The 14,858-nt window shown below is 42.2% G+C and overlaps 1 protein-coding gene and 1 long non-coding RNA gene across 5 annotated transcripts in view; both read right to left on the bottom strand.

Annotated features, from left to right (window-relative positions):
• Nucleotides 1–3,393, bottom strand: part of SNX9 (sorting nexin 9) — a 58,831-nt gene extending 55,438 nt beyond the window's left edge. Inside the window, exon 1 of one of the 2 annotated variants that reach the window (XM_042016729.1) lies at nucleotides 3,244–3,393. In XM_042016729.1, coding sequence (XP_041872663.1) covers nucleotides 3,244–3,255 — 12 coding nt within the window. In that variant the 5' untranslated portion in view covers nucleotides 3,256–3,393. The remainder of the gene's footprint in view (nucleotides 1–3,243) is intronic. The other variant, XM_042016728.1, reaches the window with a different exon arrangement.
• Nucleotides 3,394–6,555: 3,162 nt separating this feature from the next.
• On the bottom strand, nucleotides 6,556–14,581 carry LOC121659315. 3 transcript variants are annotated; one of them, XR_006014272.1, is made up of 5 exons: nucleotides 11,144–14,581; nucleotides 10,271–10,390; nucleotides 8,617–8,776; nucleotides 8,311–8,500; nucleotides 6,556–7,028 (listed from the first exon to the last, which is right to left on the bottom strand). It is a non-coding gene; the product is annotated as an uncharacterized LOC121659315 (long non-coding RNA). The 3 variants fall into 3 exon arrangements; XR_006014274.1 differs by lacking the exon at nucleotides 8,311–8,500; XR_006014273.1 differs by lacking the exon at nucleotides 10,271–10,390.
• Between the last annotated feature and the right edge of the window lie 277 nt (nucleotides 14,582–14,858).

The following is a 14,858-nucleotide window of genomic DNA, read 5'->3' as shown; positions in this document are numbered from 1 at the left end:
AAATAAAAGTATCTAGCTTAAAGCATCGGTTCTTAAATGTGGACGTGAAATTGCTTTACCTCTGAAGTCGGGTTCAGTTAAATGACTGCAAAACTTTGGAAGTCTCCTAAACAATCTTCTTTTTTTCTTATTTTGATAGGGTTTAACACTTGTTTCAGTTTTTAGAGCATGTAACCTTGAGTAAACCACAAAATCCACTGCCAACCTACAGTAAGGACCTAGCCAACAAAAGAACTGCCTCCAGAAGCCTCAGATCCTCCATTTCCCATGTATATTTCCACACTTCCTCGTGAAAGTCTCCCCCTCCCAAATATACCACCCCACCCAATCTTCCATATCAGCTCTGAGCAAACTTTCAACTACTGCAACTCCCTAGAACTGGAGGAATGGCTCCGCTGCTTCCATTCAGTAATTTTTTTTTGCTATTTCAGCAACTTACTGTAGCTTAAAAACAGGCCTGACAAGTGTTGGAGTAGACTCCTGGGATGTACATACAGCATGGGATGAGGAGCAAGAAAGGAGAAGGAGCAATGGCCACTGCTAGTTTAGCTCACAGCATCAGACACAGCCTCCACAGCCTTCAGAGTGCTTGAGGCCTACAGCCACCCCAACCTGTTTTGACAAAAGACTCCCTACCAATTGCCAGCTAACAAATATGCTAGGAAAGCATCAGTAAAGGCTTCTTGGTATGAAAATAGTAGTCCTTTCCCCTAAAAGCTTTTATTGTTTCAATAAGAAACGCACTGATTTTGAATGGCCCATTACACAACTGCAGACCATGTCTTCATACAGAAAAACTCTACGAATTTAATTGCTGTTTATCAAAGTGGGAGCAAGAAAACTGGCCAAGGACTACAAACTAGCTATGGAAGAAATCCCTGTTTGCATCCTCCATCCTCACAAAATCTAACACCTAGATTCAAGCATTTGTAAATATTGTAGAGAAAATGATAAAGCTGAAAACAGAAGCTGGGCAAGTTCAGATTCAAAATAAAGAAGCATTAACACTAGGAGAGTTGATGTTAAAAAAAAAAAAAAAGACAGACTGGATTTTCCATCATTGAAAGCATTCAAATCAAGACTGAATTTGCCCCCAGTCTTCCTTGGAAAATATATTCTAGTTTAAACAGGAATTAATACAGGAAACGCTAACAGCCCATACAGCACAGGCCAGGCCAGACTGTCAGTCACCCTTATCAGCTATATAGGATTTTACACCATAAAAGTTCAAAAAATTTATACTCCAGACAACTACCTACAGTTCAGTTTTGTTAATATTTTGTGTAAAATACAAATACACTTTGCATATTTCTTCCAAAAAGATGCAAATCTGAAGGCGCAGAAGCAGAAAGTGAGAAGTTTGTTTACAATTTAAATAACAAAATTTACTTTTGAAATGAAATGATGACTAGCTTGTTGGCCGAGCTCCTAAAAACTGTTTTTTCAGCCCTTACACTGCTCAAAAAAACAATGTAACCATTACTACAGCTGACGTTCGCACAACGTGAACAAATTACAATCCAAAACAGGGCAGTTTGCAGAGAGAGACCCATCTCCCGAGTAGAGCTCACAGAAAATTAAGTAAGCTCTTCAGTACTGCTCTCAGTTTCAGCATAAGAAAATAATAACAATAAAATACCAACTCTTTACTGACTACCACTTACCAATTTTAGCCTTCAAGTTAAAGTACATTACCATATCTTGCAATGTGTAGAATGAAAAAAACTGCACCATCTGATTTCAAGCCAGTCCAGGTTAGGAAGTCAGAAATTATACGTCCTTCCGTCTGGGACCACAATGTCTCAAAAATATTTAAAGAAAAGCAAAGTGAATATTTCCAAATGTATGAATAAAATGGATCACGTGTTTGGCACAGAACACAGGATCCCATGAGCATACTGCACCTCAAAGCGTGCAGAGAAACAGTAAACTGGTTTAGTACAGTATCTGCCTAACATACTGTGTATTATGTAGTATATGCACACCAGAAGTAATTTTCTTGCTACCTACAAGATTGATTAAAAATTACTCATACACACATCCCATAAATTAGTGGAACCCACCAATGTTAAAACCAAATCTATCAACAATATTCTAAAAGCTCAAAAGGAACATAAATTTCACTATATTCCCTATATTCACTGTATTTTTAAATTGCCTAAGTGATTTTGAATCCTAAAATCAAGTTCTCTGTTCTTCTGAAAAAGTTCATTAAAACATGAGCCACCATCAGCTTACATGGTTACAGAGACAGCTGCTTATACATTAAATCTGACACGTTAAAGATGTGGAATTTCTTCAGCACTGAGAAGTGCAACACAAGTAGTACACTGTATGAGAACCGCCTCAGTAAAAGGACGTTTTTTAAACAGCTGGCCACACTAATGGAATCAGGTGACTCAAAGTAATACTTCAAATACCAAAAAAGTCTTCCTGAGATATTTAGACAAGTCACAGATGAGTTGCTGGTGGATGTTAACTCACACCTACACAAGCCGAGGTGCTTCCATCAACCAATATAGTAAACAAATATTGTTTATTTAGATATTTTCAGATAGGATGGGCTAATTTTGACAGTTGCATTAGTAGCAGATACTGTTGAAGAACTGAACAATTTAACTTCCTGTCTTTTTTTTTTCTTGTGTAAAATCAGAGCTTACTATTAAGAGGTCGCACAGTGCGGACTCTGGACTCCACCAGAGACCCAGCACAGCCAGCCCCGGATGCCACCGAGGGGGTCAGCATCAGCTGCCCTGACGCGCCGGGGGCGCGGGGGGCGAGCGGGCCGGGGCAGCCGGTGCCGGGACGGGGCGGCGGGGCCCGCGGGTGGCCGAGGCCTCTCCCACCGCCCCGCCACTCGCCGGGCTCGGTGGAAGCGGGGCAGGGGCGCCCGGGCTGCAGGAGCAGCACACTCGGCCTCCGGCGGCTCTTCGGCCCTACGGTCGTTCCGCCGAGGCGTGGGGACGGCGGGGCACAAACACAGCAGAAAAACAACTTTTCCCCGCCCCGGAGTCGCCGCTGCCCCGCCGAGCCCCGACCAGGGGCCGGGCAGCGGCGGCGAGGCCCGAGAGCGGCGCTCCCTCCCTCCCGCGGCCGGCGGCGAGGGGCAGGCGCCGGAGAGGGAGCGGCTCCCCCGACCCCCGGCACACAGCCCGTCCGCCGCGGGACCCCCACCCGCCCGGCCGGGCCCGCGGGCGCAGAGGGCGCCCCGGCGCCGCCTCCCGAACCCCGGGCGCTGCTCACCTTGGTGGCCATGGCGCTGCCGGCGCGGGCTGCGCTGCCGCTCTGCCCTCCCTCTCTCCCTCCCTCTCTCCGTGCCGCGGCTGCTCGATCGGTCGGTCGGTCGGTGTGTCCGGCCCGCCCGCTGCCGCCGCTGGGCCGCGCAGGCGGCTCCTCCTCAGCGTCCCCCGGCCGCCGCCGCCTCCTGGGGGCCGCTGTGCGGCTCAGCAGCCGAGCGCCGGCGCTGGGCAGGCGGAGGCTGATGTGGCCGCGCCGCGATGCCCCCGCCTCGGCCGCCCTTTCCGCCGGCTCGGCTCGGCACCCGGAGGCAGTGGCGGAGCTGTTTGCCCGCAGCCTTTCTGTCAGGGCCGGGGGGAGGGAGGCACCCGCTGCGCTGCGGTGATCCCCGGGGGAGCCCCCGGCCGGTCCCGGGGGCGATGGGGGCAGACGAACCTCCCCCACCCCCAGTGCCCTAAAGGGCTTCGCTTTGTAGTCAGAGTTTGGCCTCAAATTCTCGCTCGCGTGGGGAAGAGAGCCCGCAGGAAGGCGTTATGTGCCCCTCGGGTGCCTTTGAACGGAAATTTCAAAGTAACTGTACAGCAAGGAAAGCAATTTTTTCCTCGGCCATGCTCCATCCGCAGTTGTCAGGGCGCTGTGCGTCACCCCTGACCTGTTTCAGCCGGGTCTTGGTGCACAGCAGCAGTAAAAAGCACCAAGGAGCTGCTCAAGGTCGGTAGCATTCCTGTTGGGCACACTACGACCATATCATAAAAACTAACTGCGACCCTACCTGACTTCCAGCCTGCAGGAGAGATGAGATGAGAGTCTAAAAGAAGGGGAATATGAAAATACAGTGGCAGATCACGCAAGGTACTGCACCATCCAAAAAGTGCACCTTCTCATTGGTATTTGTGTAGTGGTTGGCCTGGAATCAGAAGGTGTTTCCTTTCTGTAGAAGGAAATACACGGTGTAACCGTCAGGAATGCCAGGGAGGGCCCTAGGAGGCAGGTAGGCGGTAGGGAAACTGCATAGAACTCTACATCTGTATTTCCTTGCCCAAAGAATTACAAGCTTTTCTTCTGCTATTGGTATAGTTTCTCAGTGAGAGCTTTATTAAAAGAGAGAAATATGTTCACCGGTTTTGGTTGGTTTTTTACGTTGGAAAAAAATTTCCACCTTGGACCTGTGAAATAGTTTCCATGGAGAGTGAGGATGAGGAAATAAGAGGAAGCTGGCTGTTCAGTTGCCACCACTTTCTGAGTGATTGAACTGATTAACTTCAGAAGTTTTCTAGCTCATTCACTTCTTTTTTTAACTTTTTCAGAATTCAAATAAATACAACATTTCCAACTTCCTATTCTCTGTAACAGCAGTACCTAAAGTGAAATCTTTGTGTGTGGCCCACAAAAGACCTTTTAGGACACCACCTTTAAGCAGAAGTATTGTATTTAGCATGAGCTTTGCCATGTGGTCCCTCAACAGACTGGCATTTCATCCACCTTAGAAGCAAAACTCCGTGAAGCTGGCATCATTTCTGTACTAAGAGACCCTCTTTTTCCACCTTCTCACCAACAATCTTTCCAACATGGTATGTTTTGATCCAATCCTCTAGTGAACATCTTACAAAAAGGGGAAAGGTATGAAACGCAGAGACCCAGCACTGTGTCCCTTAGGGATCCCAAACTGATAGGTGTGTGAAGCACCCTCTGTCCTTTCTCCAGATGCTGCTTTGCTATGTGAAATATAATAAACTTGTGGCTTTAGCATAAGCTCGAGCCTGTGTCATTTTTTACCTGTGGTCAGCACAGCTGCCAGAAAAGTTTAATGTGCAGCTACTACCCAGTGTGCTTTAGCAGAGCTCTGCTTGCCATCTGGGGAATGAAGAACACAGTCATGATTTGTTCAGCCTCTCTGTATGCTTAAAGCCTCCAGTTTACTGTTTTCCACTGTGAGGTACTCCTGAAAATAAGTCTTACTTGGTAAGTTTGAGGGATGAAGGAAATATTAGTTTCCTTCAGTGTGAGAGAATAGTCTGGAAAAAACCAATTTATTATGGGAGCTTTCCAATATTATTTGCAATTAATTGCTGGTAATTCTTGTCTTAATGAAGATATTCTTAGGAATCACTTTGGATTGCAAGTAAACATATCTCTTTTTAGCCGTTAAGATTTATTATTTCTTAACACAGAGGGCCAAATAGCCACAAATTGCTAATGAAATCACTTAACATTTCCAAAACTTCCAAAATTGTTACTTTTTTGCTACCAAGCCATGTCCTAGTTAATTAGGACAGGATGTTAGCTTAGCATTAGACATAAAAGAAATCTCAGTGGCTTCAGTGGGGTTGTTTACATATCTAAGCCTTTGGTAGTTTTGAAGTGTAGTGCTCTGTGTGGAGCTTATCAGCTTTCAAACACAGTTGACTCATTACTCACTTTGTACTAAAGCCCCCATGTATGCTACAACAAATATTTCCAACTCAGAAAAAAACAATCAGTAACAGAAGAAAATCCCTTGCCTGGCACATAAGTGACTTTTCTCTACAGATTTCTACTAGGTGTGTATTTTTGCAGTTAGCTGGTCTGCAGTGGTTCCCAGGAACTCAGAGTTCACGGAGAAGTGATCTGTTGCAGAGCCTCATCAAACGAAAAGCTCCTGCCAACAGTGCTATGCAGGTTTTTTAATTAAAGATGGACTCTGAGAAGGGACATGGAGAACATTTGCTAAATACTGTTCTCTGCTCAGCAAGGCCTGCCTGTAGCTTCAAGCTCACAGGAAGTCAGTGACCTTGTATGTTCTGACTTATGCAAACTTGGTGGGGAATGATAAAGAAAAAGTGTTCTTCAGATAACCTTCAAATTGAAAACGATCTGGAGAAAGAACTATGTTTTGTGTTTTTAAGCCGCTGTCCCCAGGAGCTCCTTGAGGTGGTGCACCTTGGATTTTTCCCTGCTAGCAGGCTGTGCCCTGAGCAGTACCTGGGTGACGAACTGTGGTGACTGAGGTGGCCCTGAGGCGTTTCCCACAGCTGTGATGACATTTTGAGCAACAATTATCACTAGTGCCAACAACTTTGCAAATGGAGCAGGCTGTCAAATACAAGTTTTTCTGAAGTCTTTGCAGGAGGCATACAGAGAGTACATTGTCCCAGGTCTTTCCTTTCAAAGGTGTTTTATAAAGTAAGAAGTGATTGAATTTTTTCTTGGTTGAAAGCCTAACAATGTGGCCTGCACGATAACATCTGTTCCACACTAAATGCTTTTAGCTCAAGATTTCTAACTACGTTAATCAGGAAACCTAACACAAAAACATTTCAACTATTTCTTATTCCTTTTTATTATCATGATTACCTTAGTCATCTGATACACACTATCTCTTAAGAAGGGGTAAAGATTTTTCACATTTTCAAAGCCTTAAAATTAACTGTACAAGCAATTACTTGCTTTATGAATCAAGAATAGTACTGTATTCTTCATCTTCAGAAGTCGTATCTGCACACCTTCATCCACTTCTTCACAAGAGGTTCTTTGGGCGTCATGTTTCCTCTCAGCTGAGCAGCAGTTTCTCTTTCAGAGGTGTGTTGACACCATTTCTTCAATGTTTCTGAGAAGTTTGCTAGATAGCAATATAAAATACTGCTTCCTCCTATCTTCTGTCTCCTTCCCCAGATTTGGACAGAAAATGATAGGAGCTGCCACATGCATGAAACCTCGTGTTATCTGTGCAGAGCAGGAAGGGAACAGCTGCTGAATCACATTTGTGCATTGCTCTGTTCAGCAATGTCCAGTGGCATCACTTGCAAATGTATCTGAAAAATACATTTAACAAAATGCATTCTGAGGGGAAAAAAAGAATATTTTCCTTTCTTTTGTGTTGGGAGTTTTTGGACAGAAAGGACATGAAATCTTGAATCATATGGCATTGCAGGAAAGCATGATCTTACCTCTCATTTACCCAGAACTTAACGTGGCAGTTTAAAATGATGCTTAAGAGATTGCAGACACACTTTCTGATCTTACTCTGCACCTGGCGCTGGAAGATCACTATCAAAACAGTAAGGCAGACAGTCCTGAAATACTGTTGGATTTCCTAGCTCATAAAGGCTTCTTTAGAAAATTGCACCCAAAATTGCACCCAAATTACTGTGAGTTTTCCATCTCCGAATTTCTTTCTGAACAAGCAGTTCTGAGAAAAACTGTGCTTCAGGCATTTGCTTTTAACTTAAGGATTTTATCTCCTTAGAGCTGGTAATCAAGTGCCATTATTATCTGAACTGTGGCATATAATGTGAGCCCTTTTCAAGTTAAGTTCTGATTTTATGTATTTACATTTCTAATAAACACACAGCCAAGACTGGTTTTGTGCCCTGTATGAATCTGATGTTTTCTTTACACTGTGGGAAAAGTGCAATGCCATGCTATGCTAAATTCTGTACTCTCAGGGTGTTGGGGTGTTTTAAACACATCTTTGTGAAGCCGAGAGTTTGGTGGACTACCTAGACTCAATCTTCTGTTTAAAAATCCATAAAAACAGCTGCTGGCCATTGAAGATGTGAAAAAGCTACCCCCCAAAAAAAAAAAAAAAAAAGGAAGGTAGGAAGAAGAAGAGAAAAGAGAGAAAGAAAGTGTGGGTGTTCCAGAGACAACATGTTGTTACAATGTGCTTTTGGACTTGGTCAATTTTTTGAAAGCGCCTTTTTTTCTCTTTTTCTTTGGTGAAGCTGATTGCAAAGGTCGTGGTTTGATCACACTCAAGGGAGAGGGAGAAGTCTGGATTAAACACCTTGTGCAGATCCTTACGGATGAGCACCATGGCTGCAACAGCTAGGAGCTTGCTTGGTCATGATGATCTATTCTTTCTTTAGATAGTAGCGGGTGAACCAGGTTTTTTCTCTCTTTTTTCCTTAACTGTAACCAATGTTTTGAGCAATTCTGGTATTATTTTTTCTGACTTTTCAGCAGAATAATCAATGATAGATGTATGTAATTTTTAGCAGTGTAAGCTTTGAAAGAAATTATACAAAAAATGATACTTTCTTGTGCAAGGGATAAAACATTTCTCAAAACACCTAACATTACTATAATTCTTACTTTTTTTCATTCCCTTCTGGGCTGTATACTGTTTGGTAGTATGCATGCTTACATCTGTGATAGGATACTTGTACACACATATGTCATGCACTTTAGATGGTTTGCATTTAGATTTTTTGTTCATACTTTATGTTCATTTGTGCGTCAGTGCTAGGGCTGTTGGGATCAATAGGGTTTGAACTCAGCTTTCCTGAAAAATAGAATACAGTTCAGTAAAAAGTATATTTTAAAAGGGATAAATGTTTCCATTTTTCTTCTTACTAGCTTCAAAAAGAGTGACATACCATTAACACTATTGATTCTTACCACTAGTGACCCTTTCCATCTGGAGTGCTAACTGCCTGTGGCTTATTTCCATTTTTCCTGTTATGGTGAAAGGGCTGTGCCAGCTGCTGTGCCCTCACATCTCAGGGGACTGCGGTCTCAACAAGCAAAGCAACAGGAGTGGGATCCACTATGTGTTCACCTAAACATACAAGTACATAAATGATGAGGTCCTGTCAACTTTAATAAGCTTTTGCTTCTTAAGATTGCACTCAAGTTGTCTTCCAACGCACAAGACAGTTGATTGTGCTAAAGATGTAATTGATTATTCTCTGCTGATGTGTTTAGATGAAGGTCCAGCTATTTGTCCTCACTGAGTAGCTCACTCAGAAGAAAGCTACAGAAGGCTGCAGGACAAACATGGTCTGAGCTCTCCTGCACTGGTCTCTGAGTTTCTGTGGAGGGGAGCAGTAGCACACTGTGAGTCTGCCTGTGTAGCACCAGGCTGCAGCTTTTTGAGACAGCTTAATGAAAGTAAGATCAAATCTATGGGCATATATCTATGGCCATTTATATTTAAATTCAAAGGACAGTCAGTATCAAACCTTTGTAAGGCATGCATTGCTCTGCATTGTGATGGTAAGCATGCAAAGCTGCAGACCCGGTGGATAAATGCTCTGTCATGAGTATATACTTTTGAATGTAAACAAAGTAATTTATGTGCTCTCTTTATTATAAAACAAGAATTATCATTTTACCTGACCAGCATGGATTTCAAATGTGTTGTATCCCTGGTTTACTGATTGCTCTCCAGTGTGGACAGCATTCACTCACGCTTTTTCCCCCATGACACAGAAGATGTTTTGGAGCAATACAATTCTGACTTTTCAAATAGTTTGTGATTTTCCATTTCTAAAAATTTATTACTTCATTACATTTTTTTCTGTTTTCATCATGGAGATTTTGGGGATTTCAGGGTCTCTAGCTTACTGTGTTTCCATATACAAGGAATTCAGTCCTGTAGCATTCATTTTATGAGATCACCAAAAGACTAAAACAGGCCTTAGTGTCCTTTACCCCTCAAATCTTATTTTGAGCCACTGATCCCTTTAGAAATAATTGACAGTGAAATTATTTCACAACAGAAGCTGCTGATCAGCAGCTCCCCTGCATTCATAAACCCATCTTTAATGAACGCGGGTAAAGGTGATGAGAAATGCTTCAAAGCAGAAGCAAAGCAATTAATTTCCACTAGCTGTTGTTCATCTGCATTTACTGTAGTAGGGTTAGGGTGTCCTGCAGCTAGAGAAAGAGTTATGAAGCCTCTTTCTAGTGCATATATATTTCTCACTTGAGTCAACCCATGTTAGATCTCCCGAGCATAATCTGTCTTCTAGCCCAGACAAGTCCAAAAGGGGATAAAATAAAGGGAGAAAATAGAAGCTTTCCTGAAATTCATTATACTTTCATGAATTTCATAAACTAGATGTAGTCCTTTTATAAGTTTCTCCTGTCTTGAGGGAGGATCTTGGAATCTTAAGGTCCTTTTGACCCTACATTTTGTGATTTGTTTCTGCTCATTGTAACCAATAGAGATCATGCTATCCTAGTACAGAGATAACAATGTACAAGAGAAGAAAAATGAAAGCCTATGGCTAGATGATGGGCTACAAAAGAGGCTTTGTAGGCTGCATACCTTGCATTGCTGCTGAGCAAATTATGTGACTGTGGGCAGGTCAGAAAATTTCAAGTATCTATGGGGTTTTTTGTAATCACTGCCTCATATTAGGTTTTGAAGAAAAGCATTTTTCTTTGGCTGCAGGGTACAAGATCATTCATTAGTAGGAGTATTAAATAGCTGGCAGTTCCAAGATACTTTATAGAATTAAGTATTCAAACCTTTTTTAAAAATCCAGTATTACTAAAAAAACCAGTAAGTCTACTCAAGCATTTAATTTATTACCAGTGTTAAAATAAAAATTATACATTAGGGATTTAAGTGCTTCACTTCTTTCTGCATGTGAGATGTTCATACTAGCTGACACTTCTTTTCTTCAGATATTCAGAAACAGCCCTAGGGATAGCTCTAGCTACCCAGGAAAGGCAGTTGTCAAAAACCCTACAAATATTTCCTGGAAATCTGACTCTTACACTGAGGTTAAAGAGAGAAGACAGAGGGGAGCAAATTCTGCTTCTCCCTTTTCCAGAGTACAGATTTTCTTATTTTTTTGACAGAGGATAAAGCTTGGAGCTTGCTTCGATGAGGAGCTCTAAACATATTCTGTAAATTGAGAGTTCCCCTTTAAGTTTACAGAATATTCTTGTTCAAACGGTTTAAACTGAAGGGGAACATAGCAAATGCAGCACCAGTCAGTCATGTGTCCTGTTTGTGGTTAGTCACACAAAGCCAATTTTTTCAGATGCTAAGCTATACCCCTTTTTTTTTTTTTTAAAGAAAAAAGACTGAACACAGCTGCTCTTGACATAAAAAACAGTCACTGAACAAATAAAAAAGCACTATGCTATGAAAGTAACAGCTGACGTTTAGAAATTACTTCAGTGAGCTTACCAGAGAGATGCTGAGGACAAGACCTGCAAGATGATGAAGTACATTTTCTCATTTTCTTGAACTCAACCTATGCATTTTTTCAGCATATCACATCATTCAGTGTGTCTCTGGCGATGGGTTTACCCAAAAGGTGTTCTTTATCAGGAGGTTGCTGGTGTTTCCTGTCATTGCTACATCAGTCCAAGGTGTTTAGAAGAATAAAAAACTGCTGCTACAGACAATGTCACAAAATTAAATTAAAGTTAAATTGAAAAGATACTCCTTAAAGTTATAACAAATGAAAGAGAAAATGTGACTGTAATACGACTTTTAAAAAAACCGAAACAAACATAAAACCCCTTAAGCACTGCCGTGAGTCATGAAACCTACTAATATTTTTAGTTTTCTTTTGTGAATCTTCTATTTCTAAGCTTTGTTTTCCACCACAAACATACAGGATCTACCCTGCACCTGTGTGAGGTAGGACTGGTGGCAGCCTCTGGCCATCCAGTCTACAACCATGCCCTTCTATATGAAGGACTGTAGCCACAATGAACATTTTTCCCACAGTTCTAAATAGTTGACCTGTCTGTCATGTTTCCTAACTGTCTCCTTCTTTGGCTTGCAAGGCAAATTCAAAGCTTTAATTCCACATCAGATCCAGAGATTTCCCTGGAATTTTTAATGGCAATGAAATTGAAGAGTTTCCTAGCACCTTTTCAGGGTCTCTGCAGAGAAGCGCAGACCACCATCAAATGAGGCAATTGCAGTGAGATAAAAATCTGGGCTTTACCTCATCCTCGTCCCTACAGGTGGTTCCTAACCTGCCAAGCAGTTTTTCCCAGCTCACAGAAACTCACTTTTGACTGCATCCTCCAGGCCACTTCTCCCATTGCTAACCTCTTCACTGTTTTCCCTAGCAATCCCCAACCAAACCCCGCTGAGCTTCTGCTTTGACCCCAGCTGGCAACAACCATTTGTTGGTTGGTTTCTTTTTCCTCAGGCTACAGCTGCTCAGCAGCTTCCTTGCACAAAAGCAGTTGTAACTGCAGACTTCTCCTCAAGGACAGGTGACTTAAAGACTTAAATTCTCTAGCCTCTCAGTCACATGATTTGGGGAAGGATAGAGACAGGCAAGACGGAACTTTCACAAAAACACAGTTCACCTGGAGCTAAGAGATGTTCCTTGACAGAGGCAAACATATCCATGGGTATCCTATGCCTAGTGAGATATGCTCTTCCTAAACAAAAAGGATTGTTCCTTTAAATCAACCATCAGAATATCCAGATCTGATCCAGCAGGCATATCTCCCATCCATGTAGATGCTATTATTCCATTCATATGGCCTGACTGCCTGGAAACATCTCTGCTGCCAAATCTACAGTGGTTTTCCCTGCAGCAATTGCTGCTGGCTTACTGTCCTCAGCCAAATGCCTCTGGCTGTGCGACAGCCTTGGATTTTGTATTCTGGATGGATTTTCTCTCATTTGTTTTTATGTAAGATGTTAAGTCTCCCTTAAGAGTGTTTTTTTTCTGAAGGGAAGTCTTCACTCTTATGTTTAATTACAGACCATGTGAGAAGAGACACTTCAGGCTGTTTTCTACTGAGTTCCTCTGACACCATCCCTCCTTCAGGCATCCCCATCAACAGGCAGTTTTTGCTTTGTGTCTTTCCAGTATAACTGAGCCTGATAGCTGTTATTCCAACCAGTTGGCGTCTGGGACATGAATGCCAACAGACAGTTCAGGGTAACCTAATAGCATTTTTTATTTTTCCTACCTGCTTAGCAAAGTCCAGATTTCACAATGTCAAAATAATTGGAATGTTACCCACCTGAGGATAAGTTAAACCAGCACATTTTGCTATGAGCTTTCAGTAAGCTGGTCAAATGAGGAAAGGGGGTGCAGTCTTGTTTTAAAGCATTGGTAGATGACCTGCTGTGCAATGAAAGTCTCTGTTGGCTCAGTGACAACCTGAATCAGCAGAGAGCTGGGGCCTGGCAGGGATGATGCTGCTGCTGCTGCCACTGCACTTTGCTCTCTCTAAGGCTGATTCTCTGCCACCAGTGGCAGAAGTGTGTGGGGAAGTGCCCTGGCTGTTCTAGGGGATGAAGGTCATTTCAAATAAAAGCTGAATGTGTAACTTCTTTTCTGTGTCAGCTTTGTGCTCTTGTATCACTATTTGGCCATTCTTTCTCTCAAGTAGAAAATTGTCTCCTCTGATAAAGGATGTCACAGTGTATACCTGTTTAAATTGAATGAGTGTCTTATTTGTCAAGCAAGATGAGAGCCACTTGTTTTACTGTGTAATCCTCAGGGCAGAACAGCTCGTGGGGTTCCCCATAACTTCAGCATAAGTACTCACTACAATGAGTACTCCTTTCTGATACCACACTTTCTGATACCACTGATTCTCCTTTCTGATACCACATAGTCACAAAATCTCTGGAAATGGCACACTGCTGTTGCTCTGAATATCAGCCCATGGAAAAGATATTTGTGCTAATGACAACACAACAGAATCAAGCATTTACAGTACTCCTTGGATCACCAGAAATCCCACAGGTTTGCCAGTCTCCCGTGACTGTTTGGATTGGTAGTCTAAATGCAATCACTGACAATGGTAAACCAGGAGGTTTTTCTCTGGCTCCGTTTTGGCCGGAGAACATCCCCAGGCACACTGGATTTCCTAGGGCATACACTTACTTTACTGGTTTATACCAGTGCACACAACCTATGACAGCAGAGATCCTGACCATGAAGGCCCAGCAATAAGCTTGAGTTTAGACAAGGAGTAAGATAAAGTTCTTCAGTAGTCTCAGTGTTTTTCAAGAGTATGGGTGAAACTGCTCGCATCTTAGATGTGTCCTTGTTCAACCTACTGCATTCTGACTACCAGAAATTCTGCTAGATAATACTAATTAATAAGGACCTTAGCTGAAGAGGTGGAATCAGATTTTATGTAGAGCAATAAAGGAATAAGTGAAATTTGTCTCGTATGTCATCTGAGTAGTATGAAACACAAAACTTAACTGGGTGCTTATTCTATAGGTCTGATAGGGTAACTATCTTGAAAGTTATGGTGTGTAAAGACATGCAGAGGCCTTTTGGACTGGGTGGAGATTCTGGATTCAACAACTTAGACTTCAGATTTATGAACCGATGGATACAACAGACAGAAACAAAGTATGGAAACAAACAACAGGATTTAGGGCTTCTCAACACTGAGACTGACACAAGACTTTAATTGGCAAAGTGAATATGTGTCCTACAAAATGTCCTAGGCTAGAAGGCTAAAAAGAAATACATACTAACAGCTATGCTTCCATAATAATTCAGAATTGCTGTTTCAAGTACTGTCTATCTATTTTCAAACACACATAGTTCAGTAGATAAGAGTGTACTTGCCAAAGCCTATGCAAAAAGCTAGAAAATTATTTTGTAAAGCTATCCTCCTTTGAAATAAATTTAAAAGGAATAAATTTATAATAAATTAAAAAGGAATAAGTTTGTATTAAATTACAAAGGAATGCTAATTGTCACATTTTTATTACAAAGCTTGGCTTGGATAAACTAACACATGAAACAACTTAAAATAGCTTTTCAGCCATTTCTTTGGTGATCTGAGCTTTGAGACCTGCATAATTGAGTAGGAAAAATCTGAAAAGCTGGCACATAATTTGTTTTAACTAAGACGAGTTCCATAAATTTGCCAAGCCAGTTTTCAGAAGATGC

The sequence above is a fragment of the Corvus kubaryi genome, unplaced genomic scaffold, assembly GCF_017639235.1.
Source record: "Corvus kubaryi isolate FWS band 111438036 unplaced genomic scaffold, C.kubaryi_AGA036_p1.0 split3-73, whole genome shotgun sequence".
Classification (NCBI taxonomy): Eukaryota; Metazoa; Chordata; class Aves; order Passeriformes; family Corvidae; genus Corvus; species Corvus kubaryi.
This window is presented reverse-complemented; position numbering and strand designations above follow the sequence as displayed.